The 21455-nt window shown below is 44.0% G+C and overlaps 1 protein-coding gene across 2 annotated transcripts in view; it reads right to left on the bottom strand.

Annotated features, from left to right (window-relative positions):
* Window positions 1-4494: 4494 nt before the first annotated feature.
* Window positions 4495-21455, bottom strand: part of METAP1D (methionyl aminopeptidase type 1D, mitochondrial) — an 85423-nt gene continuing 68462 nt past the window's right edge. The window contains exons 3-10 of one of the 2 annotated variants that reach the window (XM_004577063.4): window positions 20762-20911; window positions 19308-19456; window positions 18668-18710; window positions 13873-14036; window positions 7063-7160; window positions 5705-5752; window positions 4718-4796; window positions 4495-4589 (exon numbers count right to left, since the gene is read on the bottom strand). In XM_004577063.4, the coding sequence (XP_004577120.2) occupies window positions 4511-4589; window positions 4718-4796; window positions 5705-5752; window positions 7063-7160; window positions 13873-14036; window positions 18668-18710; window positions 19308-19456; window positions 20762-20911 (810 nt within the window). In that variant the 3' untranslated portion in view covers window positions 4495-4510. The remainder of the gene's footprint in view (window positions 4590-4717; window positions 4797-5704; window positions 5753-7062; window positions 7161-13872; window positions 14037-18667; window positions 18711-19307; window positions 19457-20761; window positions 20912-21455) is intronic. The other variant, XM_058664638.1, reaches the window with a different exon arrangement.

Here is a 21455-nt window from a genome sequence, read left to right as displayed (position 1 = left end):
AGGAGCTGCGGGACCCCGGAGCGCCGCTCCTCGCCGCCACCCACCCAGTCCCGCGCTCCGCAGCCTGGCCGTCACTGGGGGGCGAGCATTCACAGCCAGCCGCGCACTGGGGGGCGCCCGAGGCGGCCCAACGCAGCAGCCCTCCCTGCCGGCCCGTTTCTAGCGCAGCGCCCGGCTGGTCACATCCCCTGGGGTCGGGGCTTGGGGCCCCTCCGGACGGACTCACTCACTGGGCCGCCGCCGCCGCTCCCTGGGGCCCGCTCGCATTGCTCCAGGCCCAGCTGGCCACTCCAGCTCGAGGCTGCACGGGTCTGATTAAAGCAGTGCGCGCGGAGAGCCGGGAACCCGCGCCTCTCCTCCCAGGAAAGGCGGCCGCACCGCCCCCTCCCCCATCACACACCCTTCTTCCCTCCCCCACCTTCCTCCGCCTCCCTCTCCCCTCTGCACTCCCTCTGCGCAGGGCGCCCCGGGCTCACTCTCCGGAGCCCCGGGGGACCACGTACAGCCTGTTTGCTCCGGCCGCGAGTGCCAAATACTCATTTTGTGGCCTCCTGGGTGTCTGGCGATAGCACCCCAAGCTCAGGAGTCCCGGGGGTGGGGTGGACACCGAAAACCCGCAGTCAAACCAGGCCTCTGGTAGGTTCCAACACATCCGTGTGCAGACACGTCTCTCACGGTCGCCCAGGGTCTTCCTCACCTCCAGGGGCCAGAGTTGGCGCCACTGAGTCTAGGGGCCCCGGAGCTAGTGGAAGCAGAGGGCGAAGCTACGACGTCTCCTTCTGGGATACTGGGCATAGAAAAGTTTGCGGAGAAACCTCCCCAAACACCCCGCCCTGCAGCCCCAGCCACCACCGGGCCACCCCCAGGCGGTGTGGCGCACTCCACGCTGGTTGCCAGGGCGCTGTTAGTCGCCCCCCATCCCACCAGCCCCACAGTGAATTCCCAAATTACTTTGTTAGGTAATTAGAAAGTGTTGATAATTATTTCTTTCATCATTTAGCGGTGTGACGGGAACGGGGAAATGATCTTGTGAAAGTTCACACGTGCAGATGTATTAGTTACTGATTCATTTGATTAAATGGTAGTCTCAAGTGCTCAGATCCGCAGCTGAAGGCGCCCCATTAGCATAACACTGATGTTTAATTTTCATACGCATAATTAGCCATATATTTAACACTAATAGCAACATGCAGCCTTTAAGCGTTCAACAGCCCGGGATTTGATCTGGCCTGAGCTGAACCTTCGCCGCTGCACCTTCCCCTATGTGGAGTGTGCGGTGATCACGGGACAAACCTCTGTAATCAAGCACATTTTGGCAGAGGGAACGCCAATAAAAATGAACATGCAAAACAAATTACATCGGTACTGTCGTTACAGATATTAGTGCAAGGAGTTTCTGTTTCAACTTCTGCGGCGACGGCTGCAGGCCACGGAGTTGCTTCTCTCTTTCTTTTTTTTTTTGGGGGGGGGGTGGGGGGATAAGGGCATGATGCCGGGGGGGGGGGGCAGAAATATTTCAGGCAGCGTGGCGTGGTTGGAGAAAAAATACCGAAAAAACAAAAGCAAAGCAAAGCAAGAAAAAAAAGCCAGTCCTCCAAACCAATAACAGGTTTGCCAACGTTTAAAAGATTTTTTTTTTTTTTAATCTTAATCACCGAACCACACGGTGAGGCTTTGTAGCAACAACCTAACTAATGACTGCCAACCAGACGCGTCCGGCAGCAGCTCGGCTCGTCCAGATCCTCCGTGGTGCACTGGTGGTTTTCACTGCTCCTTCCCAGAGCCCGTTTTGGGGGTGTGGAGCGCGGTCCGGAGCACCCCAGCACAGCTGCTCGGACGCCGCCCAGGTCCCGGGTCTCTCTCGCGCGCCTTGCGGGGCCCTGCGTACGTAAGTGATCGCCGCGGCGGGCACCAGGTCGGGGGTGGGAGTGGACAAGGCTGGTTGCAACGCACTCCTGGGGCTCAGGGTGAGGTGTGAGGAACACTCGGTGGCTGGGCAGTTTAGAACCGGCTTAGGGAACAGTGGGGCGGGAGAAAGGGCGAGAAGGGCCCGCCGTGTTTGGGCAGTGTCCCGGCGCTCGGCTCCGTTTCTCCGCGCCTGCAGCCAAGGAAGACCTTGGCGAAGCATGGCACCTGGACAGGCTCCAAATACGCAAGCGCCCCCTCGGGATGTGTTTTCAGAACCGTTGCTTAATTAAGAAGTGAATTGCGTGCAAGCGAGGGAAAGTAAAGTCTACACTTTGGAATTATTTCTTAGTCCGGAGAATGAGGTCTAGCGAGGGGCGCTAAACCGTGGTGGGTAATGTGTCTCAGGTCCCCGGTGGTGGCTTCTCGGTGAAGGATATTCCCTATCCTCCCGGGCACCCGGGGTAGATTCCACCCTCATCCTACCCCCTCTGCTAAGTGACACCTACTCTGAGAGGCTGGGTTGCTAAGATTTTCTTCTGCCTAAACTCCGTGTGCCCCGAGTGTCCCCGACTTGGGAGAAGAACTTCCCCGGGGGCTGGGGAGCAGGTGGTTCTGGCCAAGGTAGCTATAGTTGTAACTGGCTGGAGTTTTTGTGGCTCTGGGAGAAGTTTGGGGGCAGTTTAGCAGGCAGATGAGGAGGCCCTGACAACTTTTTTTTTTTTTAAAGAAAACCTTTTTCTGTCTCAATTTCAATGCAAGTTAAAAGGAGTTTATTCTAGTTCAAGTTCGTTTTTGACAGAGCTGCTGATCATCGGGAGATGGATGTGTCTAGATCTAGATCACACACATATAAAACTTTAGTCACTTAAATAAATGGGATGATAAACCCATCCCATAAACACCTCGGAGTCACTGCTGTACCATGGTCCTAATAAAGCTATCCTCCAGGAACCTCACATTAAGCTGATCCACAGATAAGATACCAAGCTAATGGGTGCAATGCAGTTGCTCTCGGAGAGAAGTGAGCTCATGCTGGCGCGCACATCTGCCAAGGCCTCCCTGGAGAATTTGCACTGTTCCGCGACAGCAGCCTCAGTCGCTGGGTCTCCAAAAATACACCCCCACCCCCAGGGATCTTGTAAATCTGCAGCTCCTCCTCTTTTCCAGCACATCAGAATCAGGATCACCTCAACCAAAACCCACATCCCCAAACAGAGAAACTGAGCAACAAGAGGGTGCTGGATAGCTCAGAGAACCTTGAATCCATCACTTTTCCACACCAGCTTATTGTCCTGTTTCCCAATTCCTGGCCCACTCACCCCTTCCCTTTAGGTGTGGCAAAGACAAGGTAGTTTTTGGTCCGCCCTGGATGACCAGACTTATCCTCTGTCTTGGCATCTCCACGTGCTTCCATTTCTTTAGTGACCACTGTAAGTCCAAGCCACTTTTGGAAGGTGAAAACTTTTGTCAACCACTTCTTGGTGGAAACAGGAGTTGGTACAGCTGCTGGCAGCCAAGGCATTCTCAGTGGCCTAGTCCCTAAACTATAGGCTTCCTTCCAGGACTGCTGGAGGCCCAGCCTCTCCCTACCCAGGTGTCCAGGTGTGAACAGATCTGGGGAGCAAGTACAAGGGAGAGTACTCCAGGCTGGAATGGGAGGTCCGGAGACATTGAATTCCTGCTTCTGGTACGGGTGGGTTGCAGCTGCAATGAGAAGTGAATCCTCAAGCTATGTGGGCCTTAGTTCTCAAAGGTGGTCTTATCTGCTCTTGCTGGGATGGGAGAGTGCTCTCTGGAATGTTTGGCTTCTGTGTACCTCCCCACCCAGGCCCAAGCCTAGCCTGGAGTCATTCAGGGCCAGTCCTTTTGGGGGACCAGCCTGCCTGCTGAGAGCTGTCCCTTCTGTACAAAGGCAGCCCAGGTTTTTGATTCCTGGTGCAGCTGCGGATTTGGCTTGTGGGAGAGGGAGAGACGGGGGCTGGAGAGGCCCAAGACGAGGGTCTCAGACTCCACGTCGAGGATGGGGTCTCAGGGTCGGATGCATGCTCCCTGGGAACAGCAGCCACCAGCCCAGGAAAAGTTGGTATTTCTGGATTGGCAGAAGCAATGATGGGCCTGACCCACTGGGAATCCACAGCTAAGGAAGTGTTTGCGACCTGCTCTTCTCACAGCACAGCCCGGATCCAAGGGAAATGAATGAAGGGCCAGGGGCATGGGAGCAGGTGCTGCCCTCTGGATGCACCTGGGGTCCGCAGAGTCTGAGCCACAAGAAAAACATTCACAAAATTCAGAGCTAACAGGCTCATTGAAGTGGAGATTCACAAATCAGCAGGCCGCCCTCTCCCCCTTGTCTCTTAGAGATGCAAGCAGTGCACAGACACAGGCATCCTAAAGGGGGCTTTTACTCAGCAGAAAACAAGGCAAAGGGAAACCCGGCTCTCCGGTCCACTTCCAGAGGAGGGGCAGGGGTGCCAGCCTGGGGGCATTTCTCCGGGACGCCAGCACAGGTCGTGTCCACGCTGGCGGCCGGCTCCCAGCTCCTTCCCAAAGTTTTCCAGCTGTGTTCCACGCGAGTGCCTCACTCCGGGCCCGCAGCTGCTCCTCAGGCCTCATGGGGCAGCTTGGTGAGGATGTGCGCACCCCCCGAAGTGATGAGCACCGTGTGCTCAAACTGGGCAGACCTGAAACGCGTGGAGCAGTGGTCAGCAGGCGCGCAGTGCCCGCGCCATTGGGTCAATGCTTACCTCCTCACCTCACCCCCCAATTCCCCCAAGGATTTAAAAAAGCGCAGGGGCAGAAAAGCAGACACCTTTGGTTGTCCAGAGAGACCGCAGTCCACGCGTCCTCCAGGACCTGAAATTCAGGAGATCCCTCCGTGATAATGGGCTCTGTAAGAAGCAAAAATATTTACGGCAGTGACCTCATCAGACTCGTGTCACACATTGTTTCTGCTGATTGGGGGGAACTAAGGGAAGAGAATAGGCAGGTTCTCCCCCACCCCTCAAGTGCTTCCCCCACAGGTTCTTGTTGTCATTTGGGAGGGTTGATAATTAACGCCGAGTTCAGGACGCACTACAAACCAAACAGTGGGAAGAGGAAAGCTGCTACGGCAGCCATACAGAACGAAGGAAGTTGCCTGGTTTGTGATTTTTTTTTAGAGAAATAAGGGCATTTTAATCAAGCCTTAATTAGGACCCCGTGGATAATAAGCACCCAAATACCAGTCCTTCTTATTATAAATACCAGTCGGTTTTTAAAAATATTTAAATTTTTAAAACACGCTCAAAATGTTCATTAATGAGCAAATAACAATTTTCTTATTTCACTCTAATTGCTTCTCCATTAAGTCCCACAGTCAGAAATCCGCTGAATTCAGGGCCCTAGGTGATTGGGATTTGGTGGTGACACCAATCACGCCATCAGACTCTTGTCACACCAGAGCCAGAGCGCACGTGCCACTCGCTGACAGAGCACAACGGATGCAGTTGCCTCTAGTTACTGGGTGTTAATGAAAACACACACACACACACACACACACACACACACACACACACACATGAACGCCACATTATGCTGGTAACAGAATTAGAGGTTGGCCTCCTGCCTTCTCCTAAATGTGTTGGTAAGTATCTGATTTAGGAAGACGGGGCTCAAAGATGCTGTTTAATCAGATTTGCTATGCATCCGAATTATTTCATTATGCTGATTGGCTTTATTAGTCCTTCTTGGGGCTGCCAGGCTGGGCCAGCTTCCGCCCAAGAATCAAGGTTGGGGGAGGAGGGGGCCCCAGTATTACCTATGGTGAATGCCATGCCCTCCTCCATGCGGAGATCGTTGTCATTTGCTGCCAACAGAAAACAAGGAGGGGGTGAGAGCAGGAAACAGAAAGATAGCCAGAAACAGAGCAGGGTGGGGTCACTTAAAAAAGTGGTCACTCTGCTCTGCTTTTGAGGAAAGAGTGGTCACGCACAGAGCCCCGGGGCCTTAGTTTGTATTTTCTAGGCTGTGGGCAGAGGACCCTTCCCCTGTTCCCTCTTCCCCAACCAAAGAAATGTACTGAGGCCTGACAGGGGCAGCCAGGGTGATTTAGACAGCTGTGCAGCTCCCTGCCCTGCTGCCATGTCCCCTACCTCACCCTACCCGCATACCCGGCCACCTGCTGCTAGGTCTCCAGGCCCAAGGGAATTACAGGCCCTACTCACACCCCTACCCCCAGAAAGGAAGCAAGCCCCGGGGCAAGGATACACAGGTAGCACAAAGCCCCGTGAGTGTCCTGGGGTAGAGCACTGGGCTCCCTCCACCGCTCTTTCTGTGTGGCTCCCTGGCCCTTTTCTGAGCTCCTGCTGGGGCTGCTGGGAGTTCTGTCTTACCAATCTCCAGGGATCCTCTAGGGGTGGTTCCTGGCAACAGTTCCACTGGGGCCTAGTCCATCTCAAGTGTAAAAATCAAGGGCCCAGAACCAATAACTTTCCCCCTCCAGTCCCTTTCCAGGTGTGCCCCGCCCCTTGCCCCATCCCCTACTCATGCAGTGGGGGAATGGGAGAGGGGCAGCCCGTTGAGCTGGCCTCCCATCTTAGTCCAAATCCTCAGGCCCTGCAGTCCCCCCGAAGGGCCAGGCAAGTGAACTTCTCCCAGGCAGTGCCACACAGGAGGCTCTGGGAAGGAACACAGGGTGGCCATAATCTAGAAATCACTAAAGAGTACATGCTGCGAACTACATCAGCTGTCAGCGCTGTGTGGGATGTAATGAAGTTTAACCACAACAGTCAGCGGTTAGAGAAGGGGGTAGGGAAAGAAAAACAGAAAACAGTCATATGTGCACGCTGCTGGGAGTTGATGCAGTGGCATTTTGTCTCCAGGAACTTTTTTTCGAGACAAATTTCCCTTGTGCCTTAAAGCCATGCACTCCTTTGGGCAAAGACAAAGAGGAAAATAAGCCTTACTCGGGGATGGAAATTTCTGGGCTCTGATCTAGTAACTTAGTAATGCGCAGTAACATAGTGATGTGCTGGTTCAAATCAAGCAGACAAATCTCCCCTGAATACACATACACTCTCACACAAACACTCCGAGGACAATCAAAATTCAAAGGTAAAGGAAGAGCTTCAGGAGTTAAAACCCTATTCAGTATAGTTTCCAAATCAATTTCCTTACCATGATGCCAAATTTCTGGATGTCCATGAAAGTACGATCCTATTCCATGTCCCACAAAATGTGGGCAGACTTGCAAACCATTCTGTTGAGTTATACGGCTTTGGAAGTAAAAACAACAAAAAGATGCTTAGTTAAAGTAAGTAAGTGCTTAATCCATACTAAGATAAAACAAAATGACTTTAAAATCACATCTGAAAAAGAAAAAAAAATCTATATTGCTGAGAGTCAGGTAGCATCCACATGTTTTCATCACACTGAAATGATCTTACTTTTCACAGTTGCTTGTAACAACTCCACTCAGATACAGGAAGAAGATTATGTAGCGGCTGCAGTTGTTTGAGTCACTGACCTTAGCACAGCAAAGTTGCTCTCAGACCACATGCACACACCTACAGACTGTTGCACTTATGTGTACCTATAGTACAAGTCATAAGCTATCCGCTTTCCATGCGGTTTCACAAAAAATTGTTACTTATTTGGAATCCAACTAGAAAGAAAACATTAAAATTAAGGACTGTGATTTGCTACTTTTGTGGTTCCCTTTATTCTAATCTATTTCAAAAACATCATGCATTTCGCAAACATAATCACCCAGAAGGCAAGATCTGCCTTGTCAGTATTCATGAAATACTCCAAAACTTACTGATAATTTGGGAGTTCCACTCAATCCCTACACTATTACAATATTTATAAAGAATGGTTTTTAATCATGATGATGCTTAAGAAAAGTTAGTGTTGATCCTTTCTAATTCTTAATTTTTTAAATTGTATTTATTTGAGAGGCAAAAGGATATGGAGAGGGAGAGAGACAGAATGAGCTCCTGTTCACTAGCTCACTTCCCAAATTCTCACTGTCAGGATCCAAACCCAGCCACCACGCTATGGGACACAGGTGTTCTGCCTTGCATGTTAACAGCTAAACCAAATGCCCCATCATGGGACTAATTCTTAATCTTTCATAAGATATTTCTGTATGTAGATGTTCTGAATTCCATCAATTTTGTATGAATCTAGCACATCAAATCTAACCTTAAAATTTTCAATGATCAGGTGTAGAAGACCCTGGAGCCATCAGGGGCGCAGGTTTATTTCTGAGGGCATGACACAGACAAGAAAAGGATCCTATCAGCGGTTCATGTTTTCACATGGACAAGAGCATAATGTCCCAAAACCATTAAAATGGAGTGGCGTTTACAAGCCTACTATTGCGATTCTTAATGAAATTAAAGCTTTTACATCACAAACTAGAGTTGTCAGCTGACTGCAGCTTGAATTCCACAGGAACCCAAAGGCTTTTGGCCAGCCTTGTTTTAGGACATTTTTTTAAAACCATCCCTCTGACTTGTAAGCGATGTTCAGTGAGACTAGATGACAATGCAACCAGTGAGGGGCAGCCTCTCATTCCTATTTGATTCCAAAGTAAAACTTACAGGGTAAAAATGGATGAGCTAGTCCTAACACTGAGGACAATTACGATAACTCAATATTTGCATGTCTGAAGTTACTCAGTTATGATTATTTCTGTGGGTCTTTCCCAAAGTGTTTCTACTACACAATTTTTAAATAGATAGGGAGGGTGGAAAAGATATTACTGAATAAGATATAATGCTCTAGACTTTTTTTAAAGATCCTACCTAAACCCATAAATTATGTAAATTTCAATCTCCACAAACCTCAGTGATTCAAACAGCATTCAATACAAACTATTCTCTTATTTTCTTCTTTAAAAAAATTCTAGGTGTTTTTTTTTTTTTTTTTTTTTTTTTTTTTTTTAAGGATCCAACTGATTGGCAGGCATCATGGCCACATCTTAAACATGTGTTACAATGGCAACCTTCATTTTAATTTCCGATGAGAGGAGCGGAAGAAAGCCCACTCTGGAAAAACACTCGGAGTCCCTCCCCCACCATACTTCTCACTCCTCTTCATAAAAGAAGCTGTGCAATTACCAGACAGCTAGAGATATCTGAGTGCATGCTCCTACAATTGACTCCTGGGGTCTTGCTGGAACTTCCGGCCACAGGAGTATTGCAGAATGCCTGTGTCAAGCACGTAAAGGTTAGGACATGTCCCGGAGAGGAGAGCTCAGGGCGAGCAGGTCACCTCCCCTGGGTTTCTTGGTGGAGTATTTCCATTAGGACTCCAGTGCCAGGGGCCCAGTCTGTGCACTTCTGTCCTCTTTTCGGGGTATCAGTCATCTTTTGCATAGGCAGTTTCTTTTCAACGAATACCACTGGGACCACATGGGATAGCAGCTCATGAATGCTTCCAACCTCTATTTAAGGGTCTGTCTCTTCTGTCATTTTGGAATACACAGGGAGCAGGAGATTTACTTGTTTGTAGGGTTTAAATCTCACTTCCTAGACAATCCAGGTGACTTGTAGTGGCAAATTCCTCTCCCTTTATCAGATCACAAATGCTGGTAAATCTTAACTGGCATGGGTAGGCAGAGGAGTGGATATGCCTCTTGGAAGTCGTGTCACCAAGAGAAAAGAGGGAAATCGCGGGGCAGATGTTGCTCTGGGCTGCCTGTGGCCAGCTGCTGCAAGCTGCAACCCGTTTATGCACACAAGGAGCTTCTTGTGCTGAACCTCTCACCTGCATCTCTCTGCTGAAGCCTCCGGTCCTGAATTCCTCTAGCTGAATGCCCTCTATGACCAAAGGATGCCTACCCGTGAGGCTGGGCTGTTTGGGATTGTCTACAGAATGGGAAAATGTGGAAGCAGGTGTATAGAGGCAGCTGACAGCCTTGCTTTCCAGTGATGCCCTGCTATCACAGCTCATGTTTCAGCTAGTGTGGGGACAGAACTCTTCTTTAAGGAACTGTATCTTGTAACCATCACTGGTGGCTTAATTCCCGTTCATGAGACAGTTGTACTCCATGAAGCGTTTTCTGGATAAATTCCATTTCTTAATCCATTTCAACTACTTTTTTCCTGTTCTCGGACAGGGCAGAGGACTACTGCGTTTAAGCCAGTGCTCTCATAAAGAAATCTAAGTGCACAAGGAAATGGTTTTCCAACAGTTTCGCATGAATTCTATTAACAAGACTGATCTTCCAATGGCCACCTCTCCAGTGAGGGATTTCAAATGGCACCTGATTTGATAAGTTATGGAGTTTGATCTTAATCCTTCCAGAGTTTTAGAATCAGCAGTGTTCTCTGAGTGAATGCAAACCCCAGTCCAAAGATTCCCTTTAATGGCAAGGAATGTTTGAAGTACAATTAATGGTATTTTTGAAAGCCGATAACTGTTTTCTAAAAGAATGGTATTTTTTTGTTGTTGTTTCAAACTGGATCACAAATTACTGTATTTTTCTTATAATAGTGCTGAACTTTTATTTGGGGTTTTCTGTTTCTGAGAAGCAGACATGATGGATTGAAATAAAAGATAATTTATTGCAATGCTTACTTTCATGTGCGGAGAGCAGTGTAATTGTAATTTACAGTAGCTGTCAAGAAAAATCCATCACAGATGACGTTAAAATGACTTATTTTGCCTGAGCCAGTTATTGCTTAAATGTGCATAATCTAATAGGGATTGTTTTCTAAAATCTTCTCTGTATTGTTCTAAACTAATATCAAAACATATACTTACGATTTAAATATTAAAAGCCAATTATTGATACCCTTATCATGATACATTGACAACTCTAAGTTTAAGTTGGATTGTCACATATTTGTGATGCCTGATTCTACACATTCTCATCATATTCTCATGTGAATGGATCATATAATCCAGAGGTGGCAACAAAAAATATGCAGATTTGGCAATAACTGCAAGGAAGTGGAGGCCGCATGAGTATAACAACTTCAAGACTAAGCTTGCTGGGCACCCTTGCAAAGCCGAAGGGCGCAGAGAGAACTCTTGTCGTTAAATCATTTTAGATATCTCTGTACAGATTCCACTCTTTTTCCGCTGTCAGAGGAAAATTTCCAAATTTCCAACAGTGATCTGGAAGTCTTTTGCCAATGCAGTATTCACACTAAGATGCAGGACGAATGTTCTTTTCCTTATGTCTCTGTAGAGGGAAGCTATGCAAAAGACAGTGAATATCTTAAAATAAATGAGATCGGGTTGAGGGATGTTTGTAAACATTTAAGCTGTAATGATTTTAAGGATTTCTGGCTTACAAGTGAATATCATTTCTTTATTTCCTCCCTTAAGATTCTGCTTGAATGAGAAAAGGTACAAGAAGAGATGTCCAGAGCCACCGCTCTCACACATCAAATCAAACATTTGTTAGAATCGGGGCCAACTTTCTCCAGCGGCAGACAGAAACCATCTAAATAATGAAATGTATAAGGGGGGAAAAGGAAAAAATTCATTGTCTGTTATTTCCCACATAGTTTTTTGTAAGTACAGTTGTTTGGGACTGGTCTGGTTTTCAAAGGAGCTCATACATACAAATTCATACTCTGTGAAAACTGACCTCTGCTTCCAGATAGCTAAAATCCAATGTCACTTTCAATTCTACTCTTTTTCTTCTTTTTTTTTCTTAAATGTGCCTAGAATTAATGCAGTGCATATGTAATGAGATGCATTATCCTGCATGGAGATTTATCAGATTTCCTGGCTGAATGCTGTGCTTTGCTAGCACACACTGGAGTTCACCTGCATGTTGGTGTGGCGTGTGGCTCTTTTTTGTAAAGAGTTAAGTCGTACACAAAAAAAGAGAACAAAGGTCAGCACCCAGCCGCCACTTGAATGTGAGATTTTTCTTTTTATTCCCCTTGATGTATACTAGCCTCCGTGTTATTAGTCTTAATGATGGAAAATTGTAGTGTTGATACAAATCTTTTTTTCAAAGTAGTAGGCGGGAGCTCCATTTGTTAGTAAGTTTTTTTCTGTGACTAAAAGCCACGGACAGTACATTTATGTAGCAGTAAAAGGCCTAGATGCTCTTTCCATAGCAGAGCTAATTATTCCTACTGTGACCTTACTGATCCAGCCTGTTCCTAGCACATCTCATCTGCACGCCTGTCCCTCTGTGTAGATGGTGTCAGGGAATATGAAAAACCCTATAATGAAACCATTTTCATGATGGAGAAAGGCTACTGGAGTTGCACTTGCTACAAAGAGGCTCAATTATAGGAGTAATTGTGATAATTTTCTACATTCATAGCCTTCAATGGGGAAAAAAGAGTGAGAGCCACAAAGGAAAATTACTTTAACAAGAAAGTACAGAGAGTAAAAATGGAAGAAGAGACAAAAAGGGGGAAAAAATAACCAGAAAAAAAAAGTTTAAAAAATAGATCTGGAGGGAGGAATAGCGAGACAGGGAGAACAACAGAAATGCTCAAAAGCCCATGTGCAGCTGTGGTGCACAATTAAATTGAATTTTTTTTTCCTGCAGTTGATGAATGTGACTACTGCAAATGTGCCTCTGTAGTTAGCTATCATTTGTTGTTCCGTGACAGGAAAAGGATAATTACCTCTCAGAGAGAATCAAAGGCTGACATGCCCTTTAGACACAGCCATGAATGCAGAGCTCCATAGAATGCTTGAATAAGAATCCAGTGTTCTCTGCCCCCTTCCACTGAAGAATAAATTTTGTTAAAATGCAAGAGCACCACCAGTAAATTTGTTGAACCCTAGGTGTTCAAAAATATGAGGTGCATCTATCGACTCATCCCATTTGCAAAAATAAAACTGCATTTTGAATTCATTTCTATTATATTCATGGGCAGTAAGATAGTGAGATATGCATTAAATTTCTTTTCCCAGTAGGGGTCTGATTCAACATTTCCTATGAAAGAACAGAGAGACACTATCCTTTTTTCCCAGGCTAGTTAGCCTATAATTTAAAACTGTCAAAAACACAATTTTGTGCAAAGTCTTCAATAAAAGCTTCTCAGATATAACCCAAAGAGATTTTACTAAAGTTTGATTCAGACATTGTTACAATATTTTTTAAAGCCATAAATACATTTAACTGATATTTTACTGCCTTTTTTCTTAAAGGATTGGAAGGCATACGAACGAAAAAGGCAGCATCTTTTCAAGATGACTAGACTTCCATCCTTCAGACAAATGGGAAGTATTCAGTGGTGTATATTAATGATGACAGAACTTTAAGGGGTACTGAGGTGATCATCTTTAACGAAATACACTCCTTTTAAATGAAAACACCACTCTGCCTATTTCAAGACAGAGCTGAGGGGGAAAAAAGACCTAAATGTAGATGACAGATTACAAAGGAAAGTCTTGAATTCAGAAAACACACAGGCTCAAAAAGCTGGCCTAGAACAAACACCGTGAGGAAACAAACCACCTTTTCTAGGGAAAATGAACCCGACAACAAAAAGGACAGTGGGCCCAGGCTCTCTGCTGATGTGCAGGTTTGGAAGGGAAAGCTTGCTGGAGGGAAAACTTTCCCTCTTTGTGTTGTAGGAATCTGCTCCACTTGATGCCTGGATACAATTCAGCTGTTTTTCTCCTGCCACAGGGAAATGGGAGGCTCACTCCCTGGGAGGCGCTTCTTCCACGTGTGCTAGGTGCTGGGCTTTTGGCAAAGAAACACTACACACCTATAGGTCAAGCAGCCACCCAAATATTGCATGTGAATGCAGCCATACAAATATTGCTTGCTGCTTCGGTAAGTTTCTTTGCTGACCTTGCTATATAATGTTTTTTAAGACTTTTTTTTTTCTCTTCAATCCAGAGAACAACACTGGCAGTTCACATACTGATATCAGACTGAAATGATGGCTTCGAATCACAAAACATGTCATCAGCTTTATACCAAGCCACCAAGTAACCTTAGTGCCATTTGCCAACCCTTCCTTTACTTGTCAGTGCAAGGCTTACCTGATTGTGTTTCCAATTACAGAGAAGGGGGCCCCCACTCTGCAGGCTGCAATTGCTTCATCTCTACACCTCCTGGCAACCTCTACTAGCTTTTTACCACGTTCATCCACATTGCCCACCAAAAATGTCTCCGAGGTGTCCCCGTGGTAGCCGTTGAAATAGACCTAGATACAGGCAGACATTTTACAATGCATCCTTATTTAAAAGTCTACTTTTCTAAGCATACACTGTGTTCATGTGATGCTTAGCAGCTTCATGGGTTTAGCCATCCAGAATTACTCTCCCATTTGCCTATTTAAAAAAAAGCGAGAGAAAGAACAGAAATAGATATACTGAAACCTTGCTGAAATTTAAAAGATGAAGACATTGAATGGTATTATTACAAAATGCTATTTCAGCATTCTAGTTAGCAATACTATTGCAACACTTTGGTTCCTCACATCTTATTCCTGAGAGGACAGAAGTATATGTGAAAAACAATACAAAACAATACAAAACAAAAACAATACAAAACAATACAATACAAAACAATACAATACAAAACAATACAAAACTAGCGATCCAAGACACTGACCTACAATTTTTACAATACACTGAAAGAACTGAGAAGCATTCAACATAGTGAAAAGTTTCTTCAGTCTCATAAAGATTTACTGGATCTGTTATTTGCCATTTTCATACCAGAAATAAGAAGTAATGACAGGAAGAAATAAGACAGATATGTCCATAGAGGAGAATTTTTTTTTAAGAACTGCAGTGATTCAGCAGGGGCATGAAATATGTGATAGAAAAATCCTGTGTTCAGAGGTGAAATTTTAATCAAACATTCCAGATAACAGAATGTTAACAGAAAACACTATAAATGGGTTCATTTTTAAAATAATTAGCACATATATATACACACACATATATATAAAAACAAGATTGAGTAAAATGACAGAAAATGGAATTTTATCCATCTTCAATGATTCAGAAGTCGTATAAGATCTTTTTTTGAAAGGATACTTTTTAAAGTATTTTTTTTAAAAAAGATTCATATATTTTTATTGAAAAGTCAGATTTTCAGAGAGAAGGAGAGACAGAAAGATCTTCCATCTGCTGGTTCACTCCCCAAGTGGCCACAATGGCCAGAGCTGAGCTGATTCGAAGCCAGGAGCCAGAAGCCAGAAGCCAGAAGCCAGAAGCCTCTTCTGGGTCTGCCATGTGGGTGCAGGGTCCCAAGATTTTGGGCTGTCCTCTACTGCCTTCCCAGGCCACAAGCAGGGAGCTGGATGGGAAGTGGAACAGCTGGGACATGAACCGGCACCCATATAGAATCCCAGTGTGTGCAAGGCAAGGACTTTAGCCAGTAGGCTATTGTGCCAGGCCTCCCATAGGATCTTGAAAGACAACACATTCATTAAGAAGAAAAAAAAAAATACCCAAACACTGTAATAAATATAGAAGATAAAGGAGAGGGCTTGAAGACTGAGCATAGGATTTGCTATTTTACATAAATTTGACCCAGCTAATTATTTCTCATATTTCTCTTTCTCATAAATCAGGATGCAAAAACTATTATAAAAGATACTTTTAAAAAAGATATTCAGTTTTGACACTGATTCACTGTGTTAGATCTGTATATTCTTCTGCATTTTGAAAATGCTCTCCCATATTCAATTGTCTTCACCTTGCAAGTCAGGAAACTGAGGCACAGCCAAGTAACTTGCTAAAATTGCGTGGCAGAATACAGAGGCAGACCCTAGTTAATACAGTAAGTTTTCTCTACCATATCAGTTATCTTAAGTATCTTGCAGGACAGTAGTGTTTTATACATTCATTCCCACTTATAGCCCTTGTTGGTTTAGAAAAGTGTTTTGATTTTATATACATGAAAATGAAATTTGGTAATATAAGAGCAATTATTCAGGAAAATTTGTAGCTGTGAATATTTATGTAATTATGTAAAACTGTATTTTAAGAAGTCTTTGACTTTTTATATTACTTCTTGGGAGCTTTGGAAAATGATTTTGTGGATGCCTTAATGTACATGGAGATACGATACTTTTGAAAAGTCTGTAGTAGTCACCTATAACTAATGTTTGTACTCATGTATGTATTAATAATACTTTAATCTTTAAAAGTTTATTCATTTAAAAAAACATTATTTGAAATGCAAAAAAGATGACCCAGGTAGAGCTAGGCAGAGATCTTCGTCCACTGGCTTCCTCTCCAAATGTTCGCAATAGCTGGGGCTGGACCAGGCTGAAGCTGAGAGGCAGGAGCTGGATCTGGGTCTTCCACACGGGTGGCAAGGACCCAAGTATTCAGGCCATTCCCTGCTGCCCCCCAAGGTTTGCCTTAGCAGAAAGCTGATATTAGAAGCAGCATTCAACACAGGCAGACACTCCAGTGTGGTATGCAGGCATCCCAAGCAACATCTTTTTTTTTTTTTTAATAGTTCTTTTCCCCTAATGTGGCGTTGGACAGGACTGGAGCTAAGGGGGTCCTCCAGGAACGCGGGCTTTCTGCCTGGGCTGGCCACCTTCTGATGGGCTCACTGAGTTGAAATGAAGCTTCCTAGAGTTGGGGGTGGGAGCAGTGCACAGACCGTAGTGTGTGTGTGTAGGTGTGCGTGTGTGTGAGAATCCATGTGCGTGAGAGTATGGCTTTGTGTGCACATTGACTGCTTGTTCCATGCTTCCCGGAGCTTCATACGCGTGTGGAAAAGAACCACTGGTTGGAGCCAAGCAACATCATAACCACTGCATTAGACACTGTTCCTTCATTATTTAACAAATACTTACTAAGGGAGGTCTACTGGCTTCTGGTGTTTTGTAAAACCATTCAACTTCCAAAGGGGAAAGAAATCTATGTTCTTGTGCTTACTGGACATAAACAATTATAAAATGCAATGTATTTTCTACTAAAAGTAAAGGATCTGATCACAGAGTCCTTTACTCACTGAAATCTTTCATAATGAATATAATTTATGACCCATATGCTTCCTAGTTTCATTAACATTTCTAGGTACTTGAAAGCATATCCCTTTGCTTTATGATTTTTGTAACTGGTAAAATCATGTGAATGTTGAAAATGAAATTGTTCATTAAAAGTCTTCAGGAAACTTAGAAAAGAAAGACGGGTAGGCAGCCAGCACTGTGGTATAGGGAGTAAAACTGCCACCTATGACACCAGTTCAAGTACCACCTACTCCACTTCTGATCCAGCTCCCTGCTAATGGTCTTGGAAAGTAGTGGAGGATGGCTCAAGTGCCATATGGAAGGCCAGCAAACTCCTGGCTCCTGGCTTTGCACCCAATCGAACCCAAATGGCCTTTGTGGCCATCTGGAGAATGAGCAGGTGAATAGAAGATCTGTCTGTCTCTCCCCCTCTCTCTGTAACTCTGCCTTTCAATTAAATAGATAAACACTTTTTTTTAAAGAAAAAAATACAAGTAGAATATTCTCTGGACACATTGAAATCAATAGGGAAGAGATGATTTCATTCAAAGAAGTAAAATTTTCCTAGAAAGTAATTAGATGAGATAATAAATATAAAACCCTAAAATCAGGTGCAATCCAAAATAAAAGTGTACCATGAACAATACTTGATTTCAGGTACACTTCATAAAATATCTCCTTCTACATGATTTGGAGATGGAAAGATACCAAGAGGATATATACAGAGCAAATGTTCAAGTACTCTAAGTAGGACAAAATAATACAGGAAACAGCATAGCAATAAAAGGATCTTTGGCTATATTTCTACACAAATCGATGTGAAGGAAAAAAATCTTCAGCTAATTCAAACAACTAAAAATCAGACTGAGATCAACTGGCATATGTCTCTTACCTTATTCCTACTCTTCCCAAGGTTTTATGGTCTGGATAGAAAATGACTATTACTGAGACTATCTCCTCATCAACAGAAACTGTGAATGTTGTCCATTGTTTCCATCAGATATTGAAACTGTATTTATTTATGTAAAATGTATTGGGTAATCACCAGATGTGTACATTTATTTACAATCTATATAATTCAGAGGAAGCATTACACACTTTTTAAAAAAGGAAAATCAGTATACACACTTCAAGTCTGAGAATACTGAAAGGCTGGGAACATAAGAAAAGATTAAAGCTTGTACAATTTGAAGTCTCTGTGTTAAATTACTTAGGCTTGTTATTCAAAGAAAGGCTATTAACCATTTGGTGAGAACTGAAGTCCAGGGAGAAAGCCATTCTGCTTGCACGCCTGGCGCTCAAGGCTCTCTAGACCAGAAATGAAACACGACGTTACCTTCAAGGATTTTAATAAATCTAAGGAACACTGCTAGCAAAAGAGTTGCTGTCCAAATAGACTGACACACACAGGCCAATGTAGCCCCTAATGACAGAGTAAGATAATGACAGGCCCCACTCCAAATCAGCAGGAAGAGGAAGATCAATCTTGGCAGAGTGAAGGAAAAACACTGGCTTTCCTCGAGTTAGCGCATCTCATACATATCTAGCTTTAGCAGCTGCCCAGGGCCGTGGTGCTCGGCGTTAACTACACAGTGGATCAATAACAATTACACCTTCTCAAAAACATGACACATAGCAGGATTGGGCTGACATTTCACTTAGGCCAACATTGATCTCAGTGCATCTGATTCCAGCCCTAAATTCAAGTCAGGCCTGGGTTTACTTGGAATAAACACAGAGTTAAAGACAAAAAAAAAAAAAAAAAAAAAAAAAAAAAAAAAAAAAAGGAAACCAGCTGCTTGCGTCTGGGGCTAGAAGTAAATAGCAGACTATTTTTTATATGATTTACTCACTGTGACATCAATGTTGATAATATCGCCATCCTGAAGAGGTCGACTGAAACAGAAGCAGGAAAAATGAGGGTGATGTGCAGATCTCAATAAGAAGCAATAGGAAACAACTCATAACCAGAATTACAACTCCAATGAGTTGCAATGATAATTTAGAGTGAGAGAGGAAGAAATGAGTAACTAATCTTTAACTGACATCAATCTCATCAAATTATGTAAGAAATATAAAATATGAATCCATTGCCATTGTGGGACATTCTTTAAGAGGATGTGTTTGTTAGTCACCTTAATTTTACTAAGAGCCACAACTCTATAGCTGGTACCCCAAAAAGGTACCTACATTTAAATTCTTTTGTACTATTTTTATCACTACTATCTAAGTAGGTAAAAGAAATTTTACTGAAATTCATATTTTACTTACTGTAAAACCAATCTTAAGGTTAAGAGCTAGCTTTAATAGACATTGAATTGGTGGCAATATGTCTACTTCTAAGCAAAACACTTCTAAATTTGTTTTCCCTGTAACTAGCTTCTGAAATCTGTAGGTGGGTTCCAATTGGATATAGTGTGTTTCAATATACACCATATCCTGGTTTCCCATTTTAGTTTCCACAGGCATAGTATATTATTAAAAAATGAATACCTGTCGGGAATACCATGGCAGAGCACGTTGTTGACAGAGGTACACACAGATTTTGGAAAACCTCTGTAGCCTAGAGGTGAGGGGTAGGCATTATGACTGATGATTTCCTGGTGGACGAGGGCATCTATCTCTTCAGTTGTCATGTCAACCTAAAACATGAAAGGAAGAAATTGTGCAGTGACAGGCCAAGACATTCCCAGTATTTATCGACTAGGCCTATATTAACAGCACTTCTCCATGAGACTGCATGAATATACCAGGGTAAGTTTATGATCTAATATCCTAATTAATTATGACAAATGTTAAAAATCTTCAACTGAGCCTTTTTGTCAATCATATGTGAGTATGGTGGAGTTATGGATTATCAGGAAACAGAAACTGTGGGATCCTCTAAATCATTTGTCAATCACTAAATGAACTGATTCCCTTTTAGCCTGGAGATTTAGAAACCGCATTCTTTGGAAATGCCTTCCTCTTTTGTAGTAGTTAATGCCCTAAGCTGACCAAAGCCTATACATTAATGCTCAAAAAAATCTCCAACAGTTTAGATGACACAGCTTGAACATTAGGCCAGCCTACACTTCTCAGCCCAGCAAAACACTCCGTAGGGATTGCAGCAATGGCTGGGAGATTATGGGTCATCATTGAAAAAAAAAAAAAAAGAAGAAGAATGTCACACATTTTGTAGACAAGTGTGTTTTACTAACCCTTACTTCTTTAAAAGAACCTTTTCTAAAAAGATCCCCCTGACATTCACTCTCAAACAGCAAACTGAAACTGAGTTTTATAAGCAACAAGAAGACTATTTCCACAAACTGTTAAGTCATAAAATTGTAAAACAACAAAATCTTTACAAAAAATGAACTATTTCTTTAAGCATTTTCTTCATGTTATCTTACCTCCACAGATTGCTTAGTTATAAAGCTGAAAGTTTATGACACAGAACCATTTACACGCTTCTATCTTTGGGTCTCATTTCTGAAGTTCTCCTACCTCTTGGAAACTAGAAGTCCGTATTTTCTTTTACAATCCTCCTATAGCAGGATATTGAAAATCATACGGTAGGATACATAAGTAAGTCAAATGGTAGGACAGTTGTATATAGTATCGCTATATCATCTTTAGCTTTGTATATCTGGCCTCATCTTTCTTTGCAGAGCAGAACAGGAGACAAAACGCATGGTAGAGCAACTCTTCAGAGTTGCTATGGATCAACTTGGATATCCTGATTGGGCCCAAAGAATTTCTAGAATTTTGCTAGTTAAAGTTGAATTTGGGTTGAAACTATGTCTTGAATAAACACATAAAGCCATAACACCCGCGCCTCCCATCCTGAGTCTTTACTTAATTCTGTCTAAACAAATGAGACATGCACAAAGGAAGAGTTAGAGGGGAAGACAAGGAGCGCTTGCAGCCCTGGGAGGGAGTCACCCTGAGGCTTGGGAAGGCGTCACCTTTAAACTCTTCCCCGCCAGGAGGAGGACATGGCGGGCCAGCTGACAGGCCTGATGCAGCCCTTGGATCTGATCTTCATTCTTCACTTCGATGTTGTCTCCCCAGTCGGGTACAATGCCTGTCGTCACATAGTCTGGCTTCTTTATGTGCTTGGGGAAAAAAGGATTGAAAAACGAACATCAGAACCCAACCCTCGACAATGGGATCATTTTTTCGGACACAGCCTCCTGCTTCATGGAGCTCTGCCCTTCCTGCCGGAGCTCCGACCTCCGAAGCCAGCACAACAGACCCTCCAGGCTGCCCCGGGTTCCTTCCCCTGCCCTTTTGAACTTAACATTGCCTGTTAGTGCTGCCTCTGGATGGCCTGCTAACCTTACTAATCTTTCAGTCCAGTTGGACTGAAGTAGGCTGCTGGTCAAAACATAGTGGTTTCTTTTCTTCTTCCACCTAGCCCCACCAGAAGTAATCCAGTATTAATTTAAAAACACAAAAACAAAAATGCACCAAGTTGGGCTCAGCATGATAGAGTAGCAGTTAAAGTCCTCGCCTTGAGTGAGCCAGGATCCCATATGGGTGCCGGTTCTGATCCTGGCGGCCCCACTTCCCATCCAGCTCCCTGCTTGTGGCCTGGGAAAACAGTCGAGGATAGCCCAAAGCCTTGGGTTCCTTTACCCGCATGGGAGACCCGGAAGA

Source organism: Ochotona princeps, chromosome 5, assembly GCF_030435755.1.
Source record: "Ochotona princeps isolate mOchPri1 chromosome 5, mOchPri1.hap1, whole genome shotgun sequence".
NCBI lineage: Eukaryota > Metazoa > Chordata > Mammalia > Lagomorpha > Ochotonidae > Ochotona > Ochotona princeps.
This window is presented reverse-complemented; position numbering and strand designations above follow the sequence as displayed.